General features: G+C 51.7%; 2 protein-coding genes across 2 annotated transcripts in view; both read right to left on the bottom strand.

The window, feature by feature from the left end:
• Positions 1–12,249, bottom strand: part of FGF11 (fibroblast growth factor 11) — a 50,673-nt gene extending 38,424 nt beyond the window's left edge. Inside the window, exon 1 of the mRNA XM_079952160.1 lies at positions 11,611–12,249. Within this exon, the coding sequence (XP_079808286.1) occupies positions 11,611–11,803 (193 nt within the window). The 5' untranslated portion in view covers positions 11,804–12,249. The remainder of the gene's footprint in view (positions 1–11,610) is intronic.
• TMEM102 (transmembrane protein 102) overlaps positions 1–24,172 on the bottom strand; it is an 84,148-nt gene that overhangs the window by 40,152 nt on the left and 19,824 nt on the right. The window lies entirely within an intron of this gene.

Here is a 24,172-nt window from a genome sequence, read left to right as displayed (position 1 = left end):
ACTCCGAGACATATTACTCATCAGCGGAGGGTCTTACTCCACATCCGTTCCCATTTACACAGCGGCAGCCTGTCCCTGAGCCGTTTCATGCGCCGAACATGCCCGTGTTGGCTGCTTAAAGGCGCACCGGAAAACACAGAAGGGTCCGGCAGAATATTTTAGATTCCCGTAAAGCAGGGAATTGCAGGAGGCAATGCACTGCAAAGTACCTTTGCTTTCACACAATCACAGAACCCTATGGGTCGGAAGGGGACCCGAGGGTCATCTAGTCTGACCCGCCCCCAGCAATGCAGTTATCGCAGGAATCGCTGACAGGTGGCCACCCAAAGATCACCACCTTCTGAGGAGTCTGTTCCACAGCTCTGATGCTCTGAAATCTACCCAGCTCTACCTCTCTTTCAAATCAGAACCAGCGAAGGCGGTGGAGGTCCTGTGTGAGTGTCTGGAGACGGTTGGAGGATGGATGGCAGCTAAAAGATTGAGGTTGAATCCTGACAAGACAGAAGTACTGTTTTTGGAGGACAGGAGGCGGGCAGGTGTGGAGGACTCCCTGGTCCTGAATGGGGCAACTGTGCCCCCGAAGGACCAGGTGCGCAGCCTGGGAGTCATTCTGGACTCACAGATCTCCATGGAGGCACAGGTCAAATCTGTGTCCAGGGCAGCTGTCTGCCAGCTCCATCTGGTATGCAGGATGAGACCCTTCCTGTCCAAAGACTGTCTTGCCAGAGTGGTTCATGCTCTGGTTATCTCCCGCTTGGACTACTGCAATGCGCTCTACGTGGGGCTACCTTTGAAGGTGACCTGGAAACTACAACTAATCCAGAACGCGGCAGCCAGACTGGGGACTGGGAGCGGCCGCCGACACCACATAACACCAGTCCTAAAAGACCTGCATTGGCTCCTAGGATGTTTCCGAGCAAAATTCAAAATGTTGGTGCTGACATTGAAAGCCCTAAACGGCCTCAAAGGCCCAGTAGACCTGAAGGAGCATCTCCACCCCCATTGTTCTGCCCGGACACTGAGGTCCAGCTCCGAGGGCCTTCTGGTGGTTCCCTCACTGCGAGAAGCCAAGTTATAGGGAACCAGGCAGAGGGCCTTCTCGGTGGTGGCGCCCGCCCTGTGGAACGCCCTCCCACCAGATGTCAAAGAGAAAAAGAACTACCAAACTTTTAGAAGACATCTGAAGGCAGCCCTGTTTAATAGGTTATTGTATTTTAGTGTTCTGTTGGAAGCCGCCCAGAGGAAAACCCAGCCAGATGGGCGGGGTATAAATAATAAATTATTATTATTATTATTATTATTATTATTACTTCTAAAGTTTAGCCGCAATCTCTTTTCCCGCAATTCGAATCCGGCACCCACATGCGCTACAGAGCAAACTACGCTGCTTCGTCTCGAGGGCTTTCTGCATGCTGAGCAGATGAGCGACAGCCCAAGATACCAGATCTCATGGTTTTTTTTATCAACAGCTGCTTTCGAAAGGGCCTCATGTCGAGAATCAGGCCATTGGCCCTCTGCTAAGTCAGCACTGCAGGATTTTAGGTCTCTCCAGCCTTGCCTGGAATTTGAGCGGTGGGATTTGAACCCCGGACCTTCTGTGCATGCAAAGCAGAGGCTCTCCCCCTGCAGAGAAGATGCCTGCCTTGACCCACCTCTGGAGATTCCTGAGGAAGTTCAATGCAACACCCCCAAGGCAAAAAGACTGAGGTCAAAGCAGGGACACAGGTTAGCAGCCAGCTAAGAGATTTTACTTTCTTGGGCTCCATGATCACTGCGGATGGTGACAGCAGCCATGAAATTAAAAGACGCCTGCTCCTTTGGAGAAAGGCGATGACAGACCTAGACAGCATCTTAAAAAGCAGAGACATCACCTTGCCAATGAAGGTCCATATAGTGAAAGCTCTGGTTTTCCCAGTAGTGATGTATGGAAGTGAGAGCTGGACCATCAAGAAGGCTGATCGCCGAAGAGTGGATGCTTTTGAATTCTGGTGCTGGAGGAGACTCTTGAGAGTCCCATGGACTGCAAGAAGATCAAACCTCTCCATTCTGAAGGAAATCAGCCCTGAGTGCTCACTGGAAGGACAGATCCTGAAGCTGAGGCTCCAAGACTTTGGCCACCTCATGAGAAGAGAAGACTCCCTGGAAAAGACCCTGATGTTGGGAAAGATGGAGGGCACAAGGAGAAGGGGACGGCGGAGGACGAGATGGTGGGACAGTGTTCTTGAAGCTACCAGCGTGAGTTTGACCAAACTGCGGGAGGCAGTGGAAGACAGGAGGGCCTGGCGTGCTCTGGTCCAGGGGGTCACAAAGAGGCGGACACGACTAAACGACTCAACAACAACAACAACAACAACAACAAATAGAGGCGGTTTTGTTGTGTTTCTCTTTCTGCCATAGGGCAGAAAAGAAGTCATCTTTCCCCTGTAGCACGACACAGACTTGGGTGTTTGCAGCGACAGGGGTGAACTGATTGCAGTCCAAATGTCCCGAGTTTCCAGGGACGGTCCTGGGATTGCAGAAGCCGTGTCCGTTTTCAGATCTGATCCCACAATTTCCCCCGCTTCTCCTGTTCCTTCCCTTCCACGTCTCGATTAAAAGTGATGCAAACACACAAATTCTCCTGTCCTTTATGGAAACAGAAGCCTTTGCGCTCTCTCTCTCTCTCTCTGTAGATGCAAAAGCAGACTCCTGTTTATTCCGAAAATAAAATCCATGCACCAAACGAAATTGGCATATGATACCCTTTTGAAGGAAAAGGCCAGCAATCTGCTTCAAATTCTTTAATTGCAATGCTTCCGCAGCCAGCCTTTTTTAATAGGAAACACCGTGGAATGTTTATTATTCCTTTCTTGTAAATGGAGCCTCACGCTGTCTACTCAGAAGTAAGCACCACTGTATTCAATGGCGTTTACTCCCAGGTAACTGGGTAAAGACTGAGCAGCCTTGCACTGCAATCCTAAGTGTTTAAGTCCCACTGAGTTCAATAGAATTTACTCTCCGGTATGTCCCTGATCACTCTCACAGTTTCTATTATTATTATTATTATTATTATTATTATTATTATTATTCATAGAATCATAGAATCATAGAGTTGGAAGAGACCACAAGGGCCATCGAGTCCAACCCCCTGCCAAGCAGGAAACACCATCAGAGCACTCCTGACATATGGTTGTCAAGCCTCTGCTTAAAGACCTCCAAAGAAGGAGACTCCACCACACTCCCTGGCAGCAAATTCCACTGTCGAACAGCTCTTACTGTCAGGAAGTTCTTCCTAATGTTTAGGTGGAATCTTCTTTCTTGTAGTTTGGAGCCATTGCTCCGTGTCCGCTTCTCTGGAGCAGCAGACTTGACTTCTCCCTGAAAGGGACTCAAGTCAGCTTCCAGCCAAACTTTGATTTCTTTCCACTTATCCGTGAAAGGCGTTGTACACAATTCCTTCCCTCGCACATTTTCCCCCTTACAACATTCCTGCGAGGCAGGTGAGCCAGAGAAATCTTCGTTGGCTCAAAGTGACGGGTGTTAATGTGTATTTGATGTGGGAGGAGCTTTGTGATGGAGGATGAGATGTCCGTATTCTCAGTGGAGAAATGTTGAAATGTGGGGAGGCGATGGGACTTTTTGTAAGACAGTGGTACCTCGGGTTACAGACGCTTCAGGTTACAGACGCTTCGGGTTACAGACGCCGCTAACCCAGAAATAGTACAGTGGACGCTCGGGTTGTGAACGTGATCCATGCGGGAAGCACGTTCGCAACTCGCAGCGCTGCATCTGCACATGCGTGGGTTGCGATTCGGCGCTTCTGCACATGCGCAAAGCACAATTTAGCGCTTCTGTGCATGCGCAAAACCTGGAAGTAACCAGTTCCGGTACTTACGGGTTTGGCGCAGTGCGCTACCCGAAATCGTGCAACCCAAAGCGGGAGGCCCCATTAGCTAAAGTGGTGCCTCAGGTTAAGAACAGTTTCAGCCTCAGGTTAAGAAAAGACCTCCGGAACGAAGTAAGTTCTTAACCCGAAGTACCACTGTCTGGCACCCTGTCTGAGGCCAAGGCTGGACCGTCTCAATTCTGCACCACCTCGGTTTGCCCATAGCACTCTGAATCTGGTGCTGAGTGCGAATTCTGAAGCCCAGCCTCTTCCGCAGGTTCAGGAAGGGGCAGAGAAGTCCCAAGGCTGGATGTGGGTGCCTGCACGGCCTCTGAGCCCTCCCCACAACTGGCAGAGGCAGAATCATATATACACACCCACCCAAAAGTACACATGTATCATAGAATCTTAAGAGTTGAAAGGGACCCCAAGGGTCATCCAGTCCAACCCCTTTCAATGCAGGAATCTCAGCCGAAGCATCCATGACAGACGGCTTAAAAAACCTTCAGGGAAGGAGAGACCATAATCTCGTTCCACGGCCGAAGAGCTCTTACTGTCAGAAAGTTCTTCCTGTTGTAGAGTCAGAATCTCCTCCCTTGTAACTTGAAGCCACGGGTTCGAGTCCTACCCTCCCGAGCGGGAGAAAACAAGCTCGCTGCCTCTTCCGTGTGAAACCCCTGGAGATATTTGAAGGTGGCTCTCAGATCTCCTCTCGGTCTCCTCTTTTCCTGGCTAAACGTCCCCAGCGCCTTCAACTGTTCCTCATCAGGCTTAGTTTCCAGGCCCTTGGTCATCTTGGTAGTTGAAATAACCACATTTCCTCTCTCGGCTCCATCACTGACCTCCACCTCCCTTTGCCTCTAAGGTCTCCCTTCTGCTGCTTTTCAGACTGTAAGCCTGATGGGGCAGAGACCGCTCCCTCGTTTTAATTTTCCGTTTCTGCAAAAATCCACATGCTCCTGAGCTCAGTATGAATTTTGCTCATTTATTAAATTTTGTACACCGCCCTTCGCCCACAGATCTCAGGCCAGTTCGCTACACAAAAATACGAGATAATAAAATAATAGGCAGGCTCTTTTCATGTTCTTAGATGGGTATAAAGACCAGGAAGTGTCCCTTCCCACTGGGAATCTGATTCCAGCAACCTGTGGTTGGGTTTTAGCAAGCTATTGCCTCCGTCTTATCAAGCACATCTTTGCAGGCAATGAGGCCTAGTGACTTGCACGTCCTCCAAGTCAGGGCTCAGCAAACTTTTTCAGCAGGGGGCCGGTCCACCGTCCCACAGACCTTGTGGAGGGCCAGACTATATTTTTTTTTTGGGGGGGGGGGATGAACGAATTCCTATGCCCCACTGATACGGAAGGGGGGGGGCATGTCTTCTTCACCTTCTTCTTCGCTACAATATATCCATTTATTTCCAATTGTCAATGTCAAAAGGGACTAAAATCTATAAAATTCATAGAAACTCAATGTGCCAATTTGCTCAATTTCTCCAGGACTCCATGACACCTCCCCTGTCCTCCATAATCCCTCAAGCAATAATCACTCTGCCAAGCCTTTCCTCCGGGTAATGCCAGTACATGGACCATTGTCTTCTCATCACCGGTACTCAGGATCAGTGGCGTAGCGTGGGGGGTGCAGGGGGGCCCGGCCGCACCGGGCGCAACATCTGGGGGTTAGGGTTAGGGGGCGCAAATCCATGGGTTAGGGGGCGCAAATTACTTGCCTTGCCCCGGGTGCTGACAACCCACGCTATGCCACTGCTCAGGATGTGCTTATCTGCGCATATCTCCAGCTCTGCATATTCCCCCCTCCCTCCTCCATATGTTAATCCTGTGTAACCCAACCTCTTCTTAATGTATTCATGATGTAACCGTGATGTATTTTGCACTGTATTCTGGGACATGGAGGGAAGTTTCAAAAGTTCATGTCACCCCTTTCTCGCCGTTCAATCTCGCCTTGAACCTGTTGCGCAATAAACTTGGATCTTCTGCATCTTGCTCCTGTCTCCGGCTGAGCTCATTTTCCTCCGCAGAGACCCGCGGACTTAGTCCGACGAGCTGGGTGGCAGAGCAGCCTCGCACCCAGATTTTACCGTCACACCCACAAATAACCCAGAGATGCATTTTAAATAAAAGCGCACATTCTGCTCATGTGAAAACACCAGGCAGGCCCCACAAATAACCCAGAGATGCATTTCAAATAAAAGGAAACATTCTACTCATGTAAAAACACGCTGATTCCCGGACCGTCCGCCGGCCGGATTTAGAAGGCGATTGGGCCGGATCCGGCCCCCGGGCCTTAATTTGCCTACCCATGCTCCAAGTGTCCCGATTTTCCGGACAGTTCCGGAATTACAGGAGCCATCCTGGTTTCGGACTTGATTCCAAAATGTCCTTGCCTCCTCCACCTCTCAGAGAACAACTAAAAGTGGTGTGCGGCTGTGCAAAAACAGAGTCCAGTTTACACTGCTAACAAATATGCACAAATATAGGATTGGGGACACCTGGATTACCAGCAGTACATGTGAAAAGGATCTAGGGGTCTTGGTGTACCACAAGCTGAACATGAGGCAACAGTGTGATGCAGCAGCAAAAAAGGCTATTCTAGGCAGCATGATGAGAAGTCCGGTGTCTAGATCAAGAGAAAATAATAATAATAATAATAATAATAATAATAATAATAATAATAATAATAATTTATTATTTATACCCCGCCCATCTGGCTGGGTTTCCCCAGCCACTCTGAGCAGCTTTCAACAAAATATTAAAATAGCAATGCATCAAACATTAAAAGCTTCCCTAAACAGGGCTGCCTTCAGATGTCTTCTAAAAGTCTGGTAGTTGTTGTTCTCTTTGACATCTGGTGGGAGGGCGTTCCACAGGGCGGGTGCCACCACCGAGAAGGCCCTGTGCCTGGTTCCCTGTAACCTCACTTCTCGCAGGGAGGGAACCGCCAGAAGGCCCTCGGAGCGGACCTCAGTGTCCGGGCAGAACGATGGAGGTGGAGACACTCCTTTAGGTCTACTGGGACTTTGAGGCCATTTAGGGCTTTCAAGGTCAGCACCAACTCTTTGAATTGTGCTCGGAAATGTCCCCCTTCTTCTGCCTTGGTCAGATCACACTTGGAATACAGTGTCCAGTTCTGGGCACCCCAATTTAAGAAGGGTGTCAACAAGATGGAACACAGAGAGGAGGGCGACCAAGATGATGAAAGGTCTGGAAACCAAGCCATATGAAGAACGGTTGAAGGAATTAGATGGCGCTGTGGGTTAAACCACAGAGCCTAGGACTTGCCCATCAGAAGGTCGGCGGTTCGAATCCCCATGACGGGGTGAGCTCCTGTTGCTCGGTCCCTGCTCCTGCCAACCTAGCAGCTCAAAAGCACCTCAAAGTGCAAGTAGATAAATAGGTACCGCTCCGGCAGGAAGGTAAACGGCGTTTCAGTGCGCTGCTCTGGTTCGCCAGAAGCGGCTTACGCCTGCTGGCCACATGACCCGGAAGCTGTACGCTGGCTCCCTTAGCCAGTAAAACGAGATGAGCGCCACAACCCCAGAGTCGGCCACAACTGGACCTAATGGTCAGGGGTCCCTTTACCTTTACCCTGCTAAAGTGGAGACTGGTTAGCATCTTCAAATATCTCACAGGCTGTCACATGGAGGCTAGGACCCAAACCAGTGGATTCAAGTCACAAGAAGGAGATTCCAGCGAAATATCAGGAATAACTTTCTGACGGTAAGAACAACTCGACAGTGGAACGGTCTCCCTCGGGAGATGATGGTCTCTCCTTCGTCGGAGGTTTTTAAGCAGAGATTAGACGGCCCGCCTGTCATGTATGATCTAGTTGAGATTTCTGCAATGCAGAGGGTTAGAATAGACAACCCCTGGTTTCCCTTCCAATCCTACAATCCCACAGTTCTCTGATCCCTGCTAGGATACGCATCTTTACACCAGCCTTCGACACCCGAGGTGTACGTTTTTAAGACCCAATATTAAACGGTGTCTAATATTGAGCGTTAATACCCTGGAACTTTGGGGGTGAAGGGCAAGTAATTAGTAATAATAACCCTTTCCCATTTTTTTGCAAAATGTCTGCTGCGCGGCTGGCTGTCCTTTTGAAAAATTAATCCCTCTTTGTGGTTTTAACTCTTGTTTTAATTACGAGTTACGCGAAGGCTCCTTACGGGTCTCAAAGATGGGTGCAAAGGTTTTAAGATACAAGGCGTGCGATTAAACGAAGAACAGAGGAGGAAACACCTTTTAAAGGAAGAAAGATAATGAGAAAAACAAGACGCTCGTCTCCCACAAAGTTCCACGGAGAGATCCGCGGTTCCTGGATGTGGAGGCCCGCATCGCCTGTCACTCTGTCATTCGACAAGACATTTGAAGGACAAAATTGGCGAGAGGGGAGGGGGCTTCAGAGTGGCGGAGGGGAGACAGCGATTCTCTTTCCTATTCGGCTGTTGCAATTCCCCATAAAATACCCCTCTCTCTTTCTTTCTCTCTTCCTCGTTCTGTCTCTCTTTCTGTCTCTGTGTTGTCTTTTGAAATCCACCCGTTTCCAAAGATGAACGCAGTGACTTGTCAAATGTGTACGGCTGGGTGGGGCGTGTGTGGAAAACGACCACAGGAACCCGGCCCTTTCCATAGGGAAAAGTCTATATTCTTTGGGGGAAATAGCAGGTTGCGGCCCAAGGTATCCGTGGGGTGTCCCAGCCAGGCGGACCCTCGCCGCTGGCACGGCCCCACGGGCATCGAAACAGGGGCACAGCTCTGTGAAACAGAGTGGAAGGATGGAAGAGATAGTCCTCTGCGGGGTCAGATCTCTTCGCTTAGCTCTGCGGTTCCGTTTTGCGATTTCTAATATCCTTTTCCAGGGGAGATTTTTGCACCCTGAGCCGGGGGGAAGGGGTGCAAACGGCCCAGCGACCCCCACTCAGCTGCCCCTAAGGCACCGAGGAAACACTGCAAACTAGGGGTCACCAGGGCACACAGATTTTGAAGGATGGAGCGCTCTCGGTGGCGCGTCCATTAATGTGGACAAGGATCCTTGAGGCTTTTCTTCAGAGGCCACCATGACTGAGAAACTCCCTCGAGGGAACGAGGTTTTGGGGAAACTGCTAAACAACACAGCCTTAAACCATCTCAAGCATCAAATTCCTGCTCAACTATTTCCCTGGAAGGAAGTCCCATTCAACTCACTTCCGGGGCCGTTTTGTGATTCTCAAACTTTCGGGCGTTTTCCTCCTTCCTCCCCACAACGTCTAAAATGCAGAATAATTCGCTTTAGCGGAAAGCAGAATCCATGCAGAGCTTTTGCGTGTCGAGTGAGGGGCCACCCTTCCCATCAGGCCCAGGAACCTGGATCAATAACGTTTAGTACAACCTGGAAATAGGGGGCGAGGCAAGGAGACGACAGATCAGGCCCCTGGCCCCTGAGATCATTCAGTCTGGCCCTCTGCAATGCAGAGCTTGCCACCCAAATCTTTTGCTTTGCCACTGGCTGGCCTAAGAAGCGACCTGGTCCTAAATTAAGACCACTGGGGAGGTTTCCTCTACAGGCAGCCATACCTGGAGCTGCTGTCAGGATTTGAACCCAGCACCTTCCGAGTGTGGAATTCGGGCTCTGCCACCGAGCCCCTTAGACCCTTTCCACATCCAGCCCAGTGGCTTCATTCTTCTTCTTGAGCTTTTGAAATAGAAATTAAGGACTGCAGCCGCCCGCTGTAGCCACTAGGGAAGACAGCCTGCGTCCCCTTGCCCCCTGCCTGGGGGTCAGCATCCTTACCTGAACAGGCCAGGAGCAAGAGGTCTGTACAGACACGACCACTTCCGCTAATAATAAGCCTTCATTATAATTCCCCATCCCAGCACAATTAGGTAGCGTTTTGAGAATAAGCAAATATAGGATTTCACATTTGGGCGTGATAAACCCTCAGTTTCCAGGACTCGCCAGCTGCGGTTTCATTTAGAGACCTTTAAAATTAATGGGCTATCTTTTTCCAAAAGCCGTAAAAACCCAAACAGGGCGTCGTTCCGTATTCTACAGAGCATCGCGGCTCGTTTATTCGGATTTCCACACACCGGGTCCTGCTGTTCAGCCCTCAAACCAGGCGACTTGATCAAAGAGCCGGACAGGCCCTCTGACCATGCGCGGAGTGCTGCAAACTCAGGAATTCTCAGCTCTAAGTCTGGACATTGCCCCATCATATTTCAGACAGATGGTTTCAGGGAGACATTTTTGGAACACAGCCCTGACCATTGGTCATGCTGGTTAGAGTGGGTGGGGACTGGAATACGGCGATTCCCCCCACCGCTGAGGTTTAAAGGCCCGGACTTGGTGACAGCCTCAGAAACGGCTGCAAATAATTGTTACTACCGATTCAAAAGCTTGCTAACTTTCCTCAGGCAGGGAAGATGAACTAAAAGATTGATTCTTCCGAAGACTCGACAACAGAAGCCAAAACATTTCCCAGTAGGAAATAGTTTGACGAAGTTTAAGCTGCAAAAACCAGCGCCAAAATTATTTATTTCTTCAAAATTACCCGCCCACCTTTGCAGGGACTCCTTCACACATTCTACTGTCCCGGACGTCTGTATGGTATAAACTTGCCTGCTATTTATTTCCAGGTTCAGATGGACCAGTTAAAAGTAAAATAAATTTGTACTTTAATAACATTTTCAGCCAACAGGGGGCACCGGGCACCCCACTCCATAGAAGGCCCTCCAGGGTGCGTCTGAAATTTGTGGGTTTATACATTTGATATGTGCCTTTTTAACCTAAGTTTCTAGTGCTCAAGAGACTGAACAGGCTTTTTCCTGCAGCAATGAGTCCCACAGTTATCCAAGAGATCGCAGAAACAGAAGATCACCCCATTGCAGAACGGCGCCCCCTACTGCTGACCCAGAGGAGACAACGCTTCCGTCAAGCCGCATAACCAACGCCCCCTGCAGGAGACCCATGGAAGCGCAATGTTGCAAACAGCGCCTCCTGCTGTTGAACCCAGAGCCCTGCAACTCACAAAGGACTATCCATATTTACAACAAACGTGCGAGGCCGTTGACCCCGGAATATATATATATATTTGGGGTACCGCCCAGTCCTGTGGACCCCCTGGAAACGGAATCCCTCCCCTCCCACAAGCGGTCTGCATTAACCACAATGGGACGGCGCCCCCTGCTGTTGACCTCCAGGCACTGCAGTGTGCAGATAACTCACACCCCAACAAATTTTGGGGAGCGAGGGTCCTGTCACTGCAGGGCTTTGGGGCAGAAGAACACACTCCAAACACAGCAGGCCGTGATTGGCGTGTTTCAAAGGCATTTGCCCCACACACCTATCCAGAACCTTGGCCCAGCCAGTTCAACATTCCCATCACTGGCCGGCAGCATCTCTCCAGGATTTGAAGCCAGGATCTGACCGAACCCTGCCACCTTCTACACTCCAAGCAGCTGCTCCACCACCCAGCTACATTCATTTACAAACCAAGAGTCTAGACCTCATGGCTCCCCCTTAAGACCCAGGCAAGATAGCTCAGGACTGGCCGGCAGAAGCTCTCCAGGATTTCCAGACCCGGGCAGGCAGCATCCTTCTGCACTCGGAGCAGTCGCTCCCTGGCTGAGCCACAACCCAGGACCCACCTCATGCCTGCCCACCCCTCCTCCGGAGAGATCCAGGATCCGGGACCCCCTCTCCACAAGGGGATGGAGGGGGGGGTCGTGTAAAGTGGGGAGGGGGCGACTTACCGGGCGTTTTCTCCAGCCGCCCCTTTCTCCCCCCGCACAGTCTGACTTTGGAGATTAAAATGAGCAGTTGCTTCTGGCATAAAGACTTGGTCCCTCGAGGGCAGACCTTCCTCTGCGTGGAGACGGGCCGGCTGGCCACCGGGTCGCGGATCTCCCGTTTCTGCCGGATCAAGGAGCTGGCTAAGGCGGCCATCCCTGCCCCATCCGGAGGCGAGCAGGACTAAGGGGGCGAGGGGTTTGGGGGGGGGCGAGGGGGCGCCCCCTCCTCTCTCTCTCTCTCTCTCCCTCCCTCCTCTCCTTCCACGCCCTCCCAGGTCAAGGCGTCCCGGCGAAGATGCGCTGCGGATCCCGCCGCTCTCCAGCCGGACGGCGCGGCTGTCAATCCGACGGGGCGGCGGCGGCAGGTTCGAGCCCCGCCAGCGGCTCCAAAAAAAAAAGGGAAAATTAAAAAAAAACTGGGTATCTCTTCCTCTTCTTTTTAGGGTGACTCCAAGGTGGAGATCGCCTCCCTCCTCCGGGGCAGCCCCGGGAAAAGGGCGCCCCCCTCCGAAAGAGAGGGGGGTCTCTGCCGACGGCTGGCTCTCCCTCTCGTGCTAGGAGTGGATCCCATGACGGATCCCTCGCCGCCGCCGCCTTCGCCGGAGTGCCGTCTCCATCCCGGCTTCCGCTGCGCTTGGAGGGAGGGAGGGAGGGATGGATGGATGGATGGAGGGGGGGGGCGGGGAGGAGACCCCGGTGTCCTTCAGAGCTTCAGAGGTTAATTATGTGTGGAGAGGGAGGGAGGGAGGGAGGGAGGGAGGGAGAAGCCCAGGGGGTGGGCAGAGAGAGAAAGAAAGCGAGAGATCTCCTGGATCGAGGTGGGGGGGGGGGTGGGGAGTTGATCTGGGTGTGTTAAGGGATAGACGGAGGAGAAGAGAGCAGAAAAGGGAGGGGTGGGGGAGGGAGGGAGAGAGGGATTCTGTCACACACCCGTGACAAAGCTCGGGGGGGGGGGGCGAGATAGTGCCCCAGTCTGTTAGGCACCCTTGGGCGTGCGGGGGGGGGGCGTGGAACAAGAGAAAGTCTTTATCGTCCAGGGAGGAGGGGCTGCCCCTCCCCATATAAAGGTGTCTTTTGATATATATATTTTTGGGGGTCCGTCTTCCTCTCCTGGGGCAATGATGGGGGGGGGGGGGAAGACGCCCCTTTCTGTCTGCGGAAGGAAGCCGGGAGAGTCCCCCCCCTAAGAAGAATTAATTGAAATTAATCCGTAGCGATTGGAGACGGGGGGATGGAGTGTCTGGGGTTTGGAGGCGCATCGTTACGGGGGTGGGTGGGTTTAATGGGGGGGGGAGACACGGGGGGAGACCCCAGAAGGGTTTCCCTCGCCCCCCCCCCCGCCGTGGTGTGAAGCTCCGGATGGGTCATGGGAAGAAAATCTCCGCAAGGGTCGCGCTGACTTTGGGAAGGGTCCCTGGAGGCGGGGGGGGGGTTGTCCCTGGCTCAATACGGGGTCTTGGGGTGGGAGGGGGTCGTGTAAGGACTCAGCACAAGCGACACGTGCGCGCCCCCCTCCCGCCCCCCCCCCCAAACCCCCATTGCACCGCCTGGCGGCGCATCCCAGGTGGGTCAGCGCGCGATTGCCAGCAGCGCCCCCTGCAGGCGACGCGACGCGTCTCCCCTTCCCCGATAGGAGAGGAGCGGGCGCCCCCCTAGCGGAGGGTCGCATCCGCACCGCGGGTTGAAAGCGCGTTTGGAACACGTGTAGAGCGCGCTTGGCTTCTCTCCTCCCCAGAATCCTGGAAGCTGTAGTTTACCTTTCAGGGAGCTATAATTCCCAGGGTTACACAAGGGAAGCTTTAAATGCGTGTTAGATGCGGGCAACGGGGGTTGGGGGGCTTGGTGCTTAGAGTGTCGGGTTACTAGAACCAGGGAGGAACCAGCAGCGTAGCGTGGGTTGTCAGCACCCGGGGCAAGGCAAGTAATTTGCGCCCCCTAACCCGGGGCAAGGCAAGTAATTTGCGCCCCCTAACCCGGGGCAAGGCAAGTAATTTGCGCCCCCTAACCCGGGGCAAGGCAAGTAATTTGCGCCCCCTAACCCGGGGCAAGGCAAGTAATTTGTGCCCCTAACCCAGGGCAAGGCAAGTAATTTGCGCCCCCTAACCCGGGGCAAGGCAAGTAATTTGTGCCCCTAACCCGGGGCAAGGCAAGTAATTTGCGCCCCCTAACCCGGGGCAAGGCAAGTAATTTGCACCCCCTAACCCGGGGCAAGGCAAGTAATTTGCACCCCCTAACCCGGGGCAAGGCAAGTAATTTGCGCCCCCTAACCCGGGGCAAGGCAAGTAATTTGCGCCCCCTAACCCGGGGCAAGGCAAGTAATTTGCGCCCCCTAACCCAGGGCAAGGCAAGTAATTTGCGCCCCCTAACCCGGGGCAAGGCAAGTAATTTGCGCCCCCTAACCCGGGGCAAGGCAAGTAATTTGCGCCCCCTAACCCGGGGCAAGGCAAGTAATTTGCGCCCCCTAACCCGGGGCAAGGCAAGTAATTTGCGCCCCCTAACCCGGGGCAAGGCAAGTAATTTGCGCCCCCTAACCCGGGGCAAGGCAAGTAATTTGCGCCCCCTAACCCGGGGCAAGGCAAGTAATTTGCGCCCCCTAACCCGGGGCAAGGCAAGTAATTTGCACCCCCTAACCCGGGGCAAGGCAAGTAATTTGCGCCCCCTAACCCGGGGCAAGGCAAGTAATTTGCGCCCCCTAACCCGGGGCAAGGCAAGTAATTTGCGCCCCCTAACCCAGGGCAAGGCAAGTAATTTGCGCCCCTAACCCCTAACCTGCCACCGCTGCCAGCTTCTTCTTGCTGCTGCCTGGGCTGGGGTATTTACGGTAAGGTAGCCACGGCGGCGGCGGCAGGTCCGTGTCAGGTGATCTGAGGCGGGTTGCCGCTGGCGCTGCCGCCCAAACGACGCCGCTTGCCCGGAGGAGGAGGAGGGCAGAGAGGCGAGGAAAATGCAACATGGCCCAGCAGCTGCAGCAGCGGTGGCGGCGGCGGGGCTGTGAGGAGGGGCTGCCTGGCACGCCCTCCGCAGCCCTGACGCGCGGGGACCGCGGCGAACGCTGAGAGCTGCTGCCTGCCGGATACCTTCAGCCCGGACTCGTGCACAGCTCGTCGGTTCCGCGAGACATGCGGCTCTGCTACAGCCTGCGCCCGAGGCTCTTCGGCGACTCCGGAGGCGGCGAGCGCCCCCCCCCCCCAGATGGTGCGCCCGGTGCGGCTGGCCCCCCTGCACCCCCCACGCTACGCCACTGTGAGCATGTGCAGAGTGCCCTTGTCTTAGCTGGCCACGGAGAACAGGACTTCCCTTGAACCTCTCCTTTCTCGGCCTCAGTTTACCTTCTGCTAAATGGGAACAATTGCTACCCATCACAAGGATACCTATATTATCACAAGGATACCTATCACAAGGATACCACAATTGCTACCTCTAACCACGGTAACGAACAAAAACAACATTCCCACAGTATATTTTTTTTAATGAAGGTCTAAACAAGGAGCCCCTGACCATGTGCAGAGTTCAATTCCCATCACCACCGAGCCTGTTCCCTATATGTCTCTTGCCATCGCTTCCAGAGAAGAGAGGGAGCAGAAAGGTGTGGTTTCTGGAACAGATTTGATCTCAGCAACACTTTAGGATTTGTGTGTGTACAAATTAACCGCACCGCACGCCCCTTAAATCACAGGCCTCCCGGCTGCGTTTGCCAGAGGCGAGGAGAGAGCGCCTTTACAGATCGATGGAACTGGGACAAGGACTAATGGCTGCATATTCCCACCCTGGGAGCAGTCAATAGACATGGAAATTAGGGAATCTCTCATCTGGGAGCTATAGGTCTTCAGCAGGGGGGAGAGGGAGGAGGCGAGGGGGGGGGTCGCCTGTTCCCCTGCAGAGCCAAAAAAGGCCCCCTCTGATTCTGAATCCATCTCTGTTTGGAATGGGGGAGGGAGGGAGGGAACAAAACTCTGGGGCAGCGAGAGGCGAGGAAGACTGGGTAAGGGGGCCCCGTGTCTCTGTTGCCCCCCCTTTCACCTGGCTGCCCTTTGCCCCCTGCCCTGGATAAAATGGTGGAATTGTAGAGTTGCGCCCCCCCACCCCCAGGGTGATCTAGCCCAGGGCCGGATTTAGGTTTGACGCGGCCCTCAGCTACTGAAGGTAATGGGGCCCTTTCTATGTCCAGCTGTCCTTTGTCAACAACAAATTGTCGCTGGTTTTTGTGTGTTGATATATGGTCATTTATGGACCTCATAGGTATCTCAAACCATTTGCCCATGTTGCCCTGCAACCAGTCCATGCAGAATGTAGGCACCCTATATATAGAACGGAGCAAACCAGGGATATTTTAGGGAGCAGGCGGGGCCCGTGACTGACATCCTAGGAGCCTACACAACACAAAACCCTGCTGCTGTCTGTAGGTTTTGTTTTTAAATTTTAACCTTACTACAAGACAACCATATACACGGGGCCAGATTTAGGTTTGATGAGTCCCTGAGCTACTGAAGGTAATGGGGCCCTTTCTATGTCCAGCTGTCCTTTGTCAACAACAAATTGTCCCAGGTTTTTGTGTGTTGAATATATGCTCTATGGTCATTGATGGACCTCATAGGTATCTCAAGCCATTTGCCCATGCCAGTCCATGCAGAATGTAGGCACCCTATATATAAAGGTAAAGGGACCCCTGACCATTAGGTCCAGTCCTGGCCGACTCTGGGGTTGCGGCGCTCATCTCGCTTTACTGGCCAAGGGAGCCGGCGTACAGCTTCCGGGTCATGTGGCCAGCAGGCGTAAGCCGCTTCTGGCGAACCAGAGCAGCGCACGGAAACGCCGTTTACCTTCCCGCCAGAGCGGTACCTATTGATCTACTTGCACTTTGACGTGCTTTTGAACTGCTAGTTTGGCAGGAGCAGGGACCAAGCAGCGGGAGCTCACCCCGTCATTGCGGGGATTCGAACCGTCGACCTTCTGATCAGCAAGTCCTAGGCTCTGTGGTTTAACCCACAGCGCCACCTGCGTCCCATGCAGAATGTAGGCACCCTATATATAGAAAGGAGCAAACCTGTGATATTTTAGGGAGCAGGCGAGCAGGTGGGGCCCATGACGTACATCACAGGAGCCCACACAACACAAAACACTCTCCTTTTGCTGGAGGAATACACCCTGAGTTCTTGAGTTATGCCAACATTAGACCTGCCCCAAACCCACCAAGAAAGAGGTGTTGCTGTTTTCCAGATCATGTCCTGTTTATCACCGGTGTGCTAGGTGCTGGACAGGACACTGCAAGCGACTTAGATTGGCAATGCCCTTTTGCAAACCTCCCTCTGCTAGACGCTGGCCGCCAGTGATTTGGCTGGTTGGTTCCAATCAATACCTGAAACGCGGACGCACCAAACTCTGCTTTGTTGGCCTCCAAACCTCCCAAACTCTGTTGCCTTCTCAGCCTTCGTGCCAACCCTCAGTTGCTTCTCTTCTCCGTGGGGCTGGTTCAGAGTTTCTCCCCAGCCAAACTGACCTTTCCTCCTTCCCTCACAGAAAGCTGCTTTTGAGCATAGAATCATAGAATCCTAGAGTTGGAAGAGACCACAAGGGCCATCGAGTCCAACCCCCTGCCAAGCAGGAAACACCATCAGAGCACTCCTGACATATGGTTGTCAAGCCTCTGCTTAAAGACCTCCAAAGAAGGAGACTCCACCACACTCCTGGGCAGCAAATTCCACTGTCAAACAGCTCTTACTGTCAGGAAGTTCTTCCTAATGTTTAGGTGGAATCTTCTTTCTTGTAGTTTGGAGCCATTGCTCCGTGTCCGCTTCTCTGGAGCAGCAGAAAACAACCTTTCTCCCTCCTCTATGTGACATCCTTTTATATATTTGGACATGGCTATCATATCACCCCTCAACCTCCTCTTCTCCAGGCTAAACATGCCCAGCTCCCTTAGCCGTTCCTCATAAGGCATCGCTTCCAGGCCTTTGACCATTTTGGTTGCCCTCCTCTGGACACGTTCCAGTTTGTCCGTGTCCTTCTTGAACTGTGGTGCCCAGAACTGGGCACAGTACTCCAGGTGAGGTCTGACCAGAGCAGAATACAGTGGCACTATTACTTCCCTTGATCTAGATGCTATACTCCTATTGATGCAGCCCAGAATTGCATTGGCTTTTTTAGCTGCCGCGTCACACTGTTGGCTCATGTCAAGTTTGTGGTCAACCAAGACTCCTAGATCCTTTTCACATGTACTGCTCTCAAGCCAGGTGTCACCCATCTTGTATTTGTGCCTCTCATTTTTTTTGCCCAAGTGCAATACTTTACATTTCTCCCTGTTAAAATTCATCTTGTTTGTTTTGGCCCAGTTCTCTAATCTGTCAAGGTCGTTTTGAAGTGTGATTCCGTTGATGGCACCAGAACCGCCTGCGAACATTCCGTGACATCAGAGGAGCTCCGCGAATCACTGAAGGGCGATTGCCAGACATCATATTAGGCTGTATTTTAATGTTTAATGTATTTTAATCTTGTTTTGAAGTTGTATTTCAATCAGTTGGCTGGGGAGGGCGGGGTATAAATAAAATTTATTATCATTATCATTATCATTATTATTATTGTTGTTGTTGTTGTTACAGTTTGCAGTGAGGGTTTCCTGCCTATCATAAACAAGAGATTTCCTTTCATCCGCTGCAAATGTAATGTTTCCCAAAGTTGTGGGCACCTCAGTTTCAGAAGGAGATGGACAAACTGGAAGGTGGGCAGAGAGGGCGACTAGGATAACCAAGGGCCTGGAAACCATGCCTGATGAGGAACAGTCGAAGGAGGAGGGCATGTTTCACATGGAGAAGATGCGATAGCCATCTTCAAATATCTGAAGAGCTGCTGCCACTTGGGAAATCGAGCAAGCTGGTTTTCTGCTGCTCTGGAGGGTAACCGGGACCTCCTCTCCTGGTCTGCCCCGCAGAGGACCTTAAGGTCCATGAACAACCCTAGTTTAGGGGTCCCGGGCCCTAAGGAAGTCAGATTATCCTCCACCAGGGCCAGGGCCTTCTCAGTGGTGGCTCCGACCTGGTGGAATGCTCTGTCCCAGGAGACCAGGGCCCTGCAGGATTTAACCTCCTTCCGCAGGGCCTGTAAGACAGAGCTATTCCACCTGGCCTTTAATTTGAATTCAGCCTGATCTTTTATTTCCCTTCCCTTCCCTCACCTGCTCTGAGACCCCACAGCTAATTCTCCCCTGGTCTCCTCGCTGGCCCAAGTAGGACCAATTCAGCCAGCTAGCCCTGGGGATTATCTAATGCTTATTTCCCCTAAATTGATTTTTGAATTTTGAACTTGATTGTCATTCATGTTTTTATACTGTATTTTATGCTGCTTTTATAATTAAGTGTTTTAAATTTGTTGTTAGATGCCCTGAGCCCGGTTTTTGAACCGGGAAGGGCGGGGTATAAATAAAATATTATTATTATTATCCGAACTGATGGGTTCAAATGACAAGAAAGGAGATTCGGACGAAACATCAGGAAGAACTTTCTGACATCAAGAGCTGTTAGACATCGTAACATACTCCCTCGATGGACTCTCCACCCTCGAAGGTTTCCAAGCAGAGGTTAACCTGTCCCGGGGCTCCTCTAAGCTGCGATTCCTGCATTTCAGGGGGCGATTTGGACTAGATGACCTTTGGGGAGCCCAGCTCTGAAACTGTACGAGGTTCACCCTGAATACGAGAAGAAAAAAAACACCCTGACGGGTTCCTCCCTCTCTCGGAAAGCGGTGGGTGTGCCGTGCGCCGTGGGGCCTCTCTGGTGTGCGCACTGTGCGCACTGTGCCTCGTGGTTTCTTTGGCCTCCCTTCCACACACGGCATTAAAATTTCATACAGGTTTCGAAAAAACAAACAGGAGGAGCAGAGCAGTGGAGTTATTACGTAATGCTGCTCAAATAATTCCGGATGGGTCCCTGTGTACGCCTGCATCCGTGCATGTGTGTGTGTTTGATGTGTTCTCCGTGGGGTGAACCGTATATGTGTGAGTGGGGCCACCCATCGCCTCCAGAAAGAGGAGAATCTCGTGGGTGGGGGGTGCGCAGCTTGGAAGCACATTACGAAACAGCCCTGAACCGGAGGCGAGCACAGAGGCCTCTTCATCTGTCAACACAAGGATTCCTGACCTCTCCATCTCTCCCACAATTTGGGTGCATCTGGGGTTAGCCATGCTCACCGGGGTCAGAGGCACACCCGGAACTAACCTGAGATTTGTTGCAGGAATTTATGTATAGGTTGGGGGGGGTGTTTCCCCCTCCAGCAGATATCATGCACATGCAGCCCACTACCAAAACAAGCACAATCACTTTGGTGATTTGTCCCTGCAAAACACTTCGTCGCAGTTTCTTCCTATCTATTCAAAGGGCCTTTGCTGCACAATAACAAATGTAAGAATTCACTCATCAATGTATCTATGTACTGGCTCACTGGGAAAACTTCAGAAATTCATATAGACACGTGAGCTCAGCTACTCAGCAGCCCCTCTGCCTGAGTGATAATCCCCGGCATCCTGATACCTGAATGCCAGACAGGTAGCCATTCCAGAAATAGCAAACCCAGATGAAGACAAAAGGGAGTGATTAACTTGACAGGGAAACAGGGAAATGGAAAGATCTCTTTTGTTCCACTTGATGGGTGTTTGGTGGAAGGCAAGGGGCAGGGTCCAGGATGCTCAGATTACTGCCGCCAGACCTCCCCTTTCATGATGTAACAGTGATGTAGTTTTTTTGGGGGGGTGAAGCATGGGGATTAGCAGCTAATAAAAGTTTGGGTTCTCTTTTGTTTGGGGCTTCCATCTTGTTCCACCTGGTGGCAGGTGGGAGTCCTGTCGCCACAGTCTTCAATAAAGACCAAGCCTACTGGCTGCTGTTTTGCTCTGGTATTCCTGGCTGGTGTCCTTGTTTTTTGTCCAAGGGAGCCCTCAGATTTCTCCGTTAACAGGTTTGAAGCCCCAACACGAGAGAGCACCCGTTGAGCCCTACAGCTGGGCCGACTGCCGCCTCCTGTTCCCACAGTGGCCAACCTTCCCCCCCCCCCCCAAGGAAACCCCGCAAGCAGAATTCGAACACAAGAGCCACTCTCTCCTTGTGTTCCACTCTCTCCCGTCCTGCTTTTTCCTTCTGGTGGGGAACAGAGTCATCCTGGATCATGGCCAGTACTGGATTCACATATAAATTAAACAAGCTATAGCCTAGGGCCCCACTCTCTTGGTAAAGGGACCCCTGACCGTTAGGTCCAGTCGTGCCCGACTCTGGGGTTGCGGCGCTCATTTCGCTTTACTGGCCAAGGGAGCCGGCGTATAGCTTCTGGGTCATGTGGCCAGCAGGAATAAGCCGCTTCTGGTGAACCAGAGCAGCGCACGGAAATGCCGTTTACCTTCCTGCCGGAGTGGTCCCTATTGATCTACTTGCACTGGTGTGCTTTCGAACTGCTAGGTTGGCAGGAGCTGGGACCGAGCAATGGGAGCTCACCCCGTCGTAGGGATTCGAACCACTCACCTTCTGATCGGCAAGTCCTAGGCTCTGTGGTTTAGACCACCACGCCACCGCATCCCTCACTGTCTTGGGCCCCCCCAAAAAATGTAGAGGAAAAAAACCTGGATGTACATTTCCAAAATATGAGAGAAAAAAACAAATAAAATATAAACCTACCTATATCAGCAGTGTTTTGTGTTGTGTAGGCTCCTAGGATGTGTAAGTCATGGGCCCCGCCTGCTAGCCTGGTCCCTAAAATATCCCTGGTTTGCTCCTTTCTATATATAGGGTGCCTACATTCTGCATGGACTGGTTGCATGGCAACATGGGCAAATGGCTTGAGATACCTATGAGGTACATAAATGACCATATAGCATATATCTGACATGAATAAACCGACAATTTGTTGTTGACGAAGGACAGCTGGACATAGAAAGGGCCCCATTACCTTCTCAGAGCCTCAACAAACTTAAATCCTTTCTCGCAGCCATCGATAGCCTTACAAAGAGGTCCACCAAGACACTAATCCCCTTTCAAAACCATCCAAGCTGGCAGCCATCGCTGCCTTGTGGCAGGGAGTTCCGCAGTTCAACTCTGCGCCGCGTGAGGAAGGAATGTCTCCCAACATTCAGCTTCAATGGTGTTACGAGAGGAGGGGAAATTCTTTTTTTCTGCTGTCGGCTTGCTCCACACCTCAACTGCCTGTCACAGACGAGATTCTTGCATTTTAGAGGGTTGGACAAGATGACCCTCAGGGTCCCCGCCCCCAATCTACAACTCTATTATTATTTTTTTCATAGCGAGGGGGTTGGACTAGATGACCCCACCCGGGGTCCCTTGCAACGGATTGACAATACGACAACACTCACAACTTAGGAGCGGCTTGACGTAGACTTTCTCTGGACAAACGCATAGACATTTGGAACCAGTTTCCACGCTACGTCATAGGCCATTAATAACCCTACTGGGACGACATTTATTTCTTTACGGTAATCTGTGGAAGTGTAATTGATTGCACCTATTGTATATACTCCATTTTTTGTATTTTTCTTTCTCAGACCCTTTCCCCTCCCCTCTTGTAAGTGAAACTCAATAAAATATCAACCGAAAAACGTCTACAGTTCCACAATTAAAGGGATTAAAACAGGCAGAAGCAGTGCTTTTTTCCTTTAAAAAATGTTTAGGGGTACTCTCATTTTCTAATTTTTAAAATAAAATTCTGCTTTATTATTGTTTGGGGCATAGATTCCTACCCAATATATATATTCTCTCCCTGAACTTCAATTTGAACTATTATTATTCTCCCTTTTTCATATTTTCCCATCATTTCCCCACTTATATTGAAATACTGCCCCTCCATGAGGCCGAACTTAGAGTCACAAAATGTTTAGGGTTACGTGTCCCCAAACCGTGTCCCCCAGAGAAAAAGGCACTGGGTACGAGCCTTTATAAATACCGCAAGTTAGAAACAGTGCCTTTGCACACTCTCTCAACATCTGTATTTTTGTTTTGTTTTTTTCCATTTTCACAAAATCATAAACAAACAAGACAGACACAAATCATAATCTTATTAAAAATTATTAACATTGTTAAGTGACTTCCTCGCTTCCCCTGGGTTGAATTTCCATGCAAATCCGTTCAACATCTGTATTTTGGGACGCCTTGTTTCTCAAGAAACCTTAGTCCATGTGACGGCAGGCAGGCAGGCAGGCAGGCGTGGCGGTGAATTATGCAGAGGGCGCCGGAAAAAGCTCTCCCTCTCTGCCCACCCGCTTGGGTGACAAACCAGGTCTTCTCCACTCCGAAATGCCCTCTCCATCTTTCTGCCTCTCTCTCTCTAAGGCCTCAGCCCCACAGCGGAGGCTCATTAAATTCTCACACACGGATGCGCCTCTCGCACGGGGAGGGGACAGGGCTGGTGCAGGCAGCTGGTTCACCCCCAAACCGCTTTGCCCAGGGCCTGTGGTGACATTTGGCTGGCGAGCAGCAAAGAAGCACATGGCCGCCCCACATCCCGGGAGACGCCGCGGAAAGTCTCTTTCGGATCCTGTCTCTCTGCTATTATTCATGACGAACTCTTCTTAGTTCACGTTCCCAGTTCACGTTCTTAGTGCCACGTTCCCAGCTCCTGGAGAAAGGATACTGGGTTTGAGCACCAGCGCCTCTGAGCATCCACAGAGTGTTTTTTCTCTGGGTGGGTGTGCGAAGGGTTTTTTGGGCCGATGCCGTTTTCTTCTTCTTCTTGTTGTTGAGTCGTTTAGTCGTGTCCGCCTCTTCGTGGCCCCCTGGACCAGAGCACGCCAGGCACTCCTGTCTTCCACTGCCTCCCGCAGTTTGGTCAAACTCATGCTGGTCGCTTCCAGAACACTGTCCCACCATCTCGTCCTCCGTCGTCCCCTTCTCCTTGTGCCTCCATCTTTCCCAGCATCAGGGTCTTTTCCAGGGAGTCTTCTCTTCTCATGAGGAGGCCAAAGTCTTGGAGCCTCAGCTTCAGGATCTGTCCTTCCAGTGAGCACTCAGGGCTGATTTCCTTCAGAATGGAGAGGTTTGATCTTCTTGCAGTCCATGGGACTCTCAAGAGTCTCCTCCAGCACCAGAATTCAAAAGCATCAATTCTTTGGCGATCAGCCTTCTTTATGGTCCAGCTCTCACTTCCATACATCACTACTGGGGAAACCAGAGCTTTAACTATATGGACCTTTGTTGGCAAGGTGATGTCTCTGCTTTTTAAGATGCTCTCTAGGTTTGTCATCGCCTTTCTCCCAAGAAGCAGGCGTCTCTTAATTTCGTGACTGCTGTCACCATCTGCAGTGATCATGGAGCCCAAGAAGGTAAAATCTCTCATTGCCTCCATTTCTTCCCCTTCCATTTGCCAGGAGGTGATGGGCCCAGTGGCCACGATCTTCGTTTTTTTGATGTTGAGCTTCAGACCATATTTTACGCTCTCCTCTTTCACCCTCATTAAAAGGTTCTTTAATTCCTGTCTCTCTGCTATTATTCATGACAAACTCTTCTTAGTCCAGACTGCCACGTTCCCAGCTCCCGGA

Source organism: Podarcis cretensis (assembly GCF_951804945.1).
Source record: "Podarcis cretensis genome assembly, chromosome: 13".
Lineage (NCBI taxonomy): Eukaryota > Metazoa > Chordata > Lepidosauria > Squamata > Lacertidae > Podarcis > Podarcis cretensis.
The sequence above is the reverse complement of the archived record's forward strand: the minus strand, read 5'-3'. Positions and strand labels throughout refer to the sequence as shown.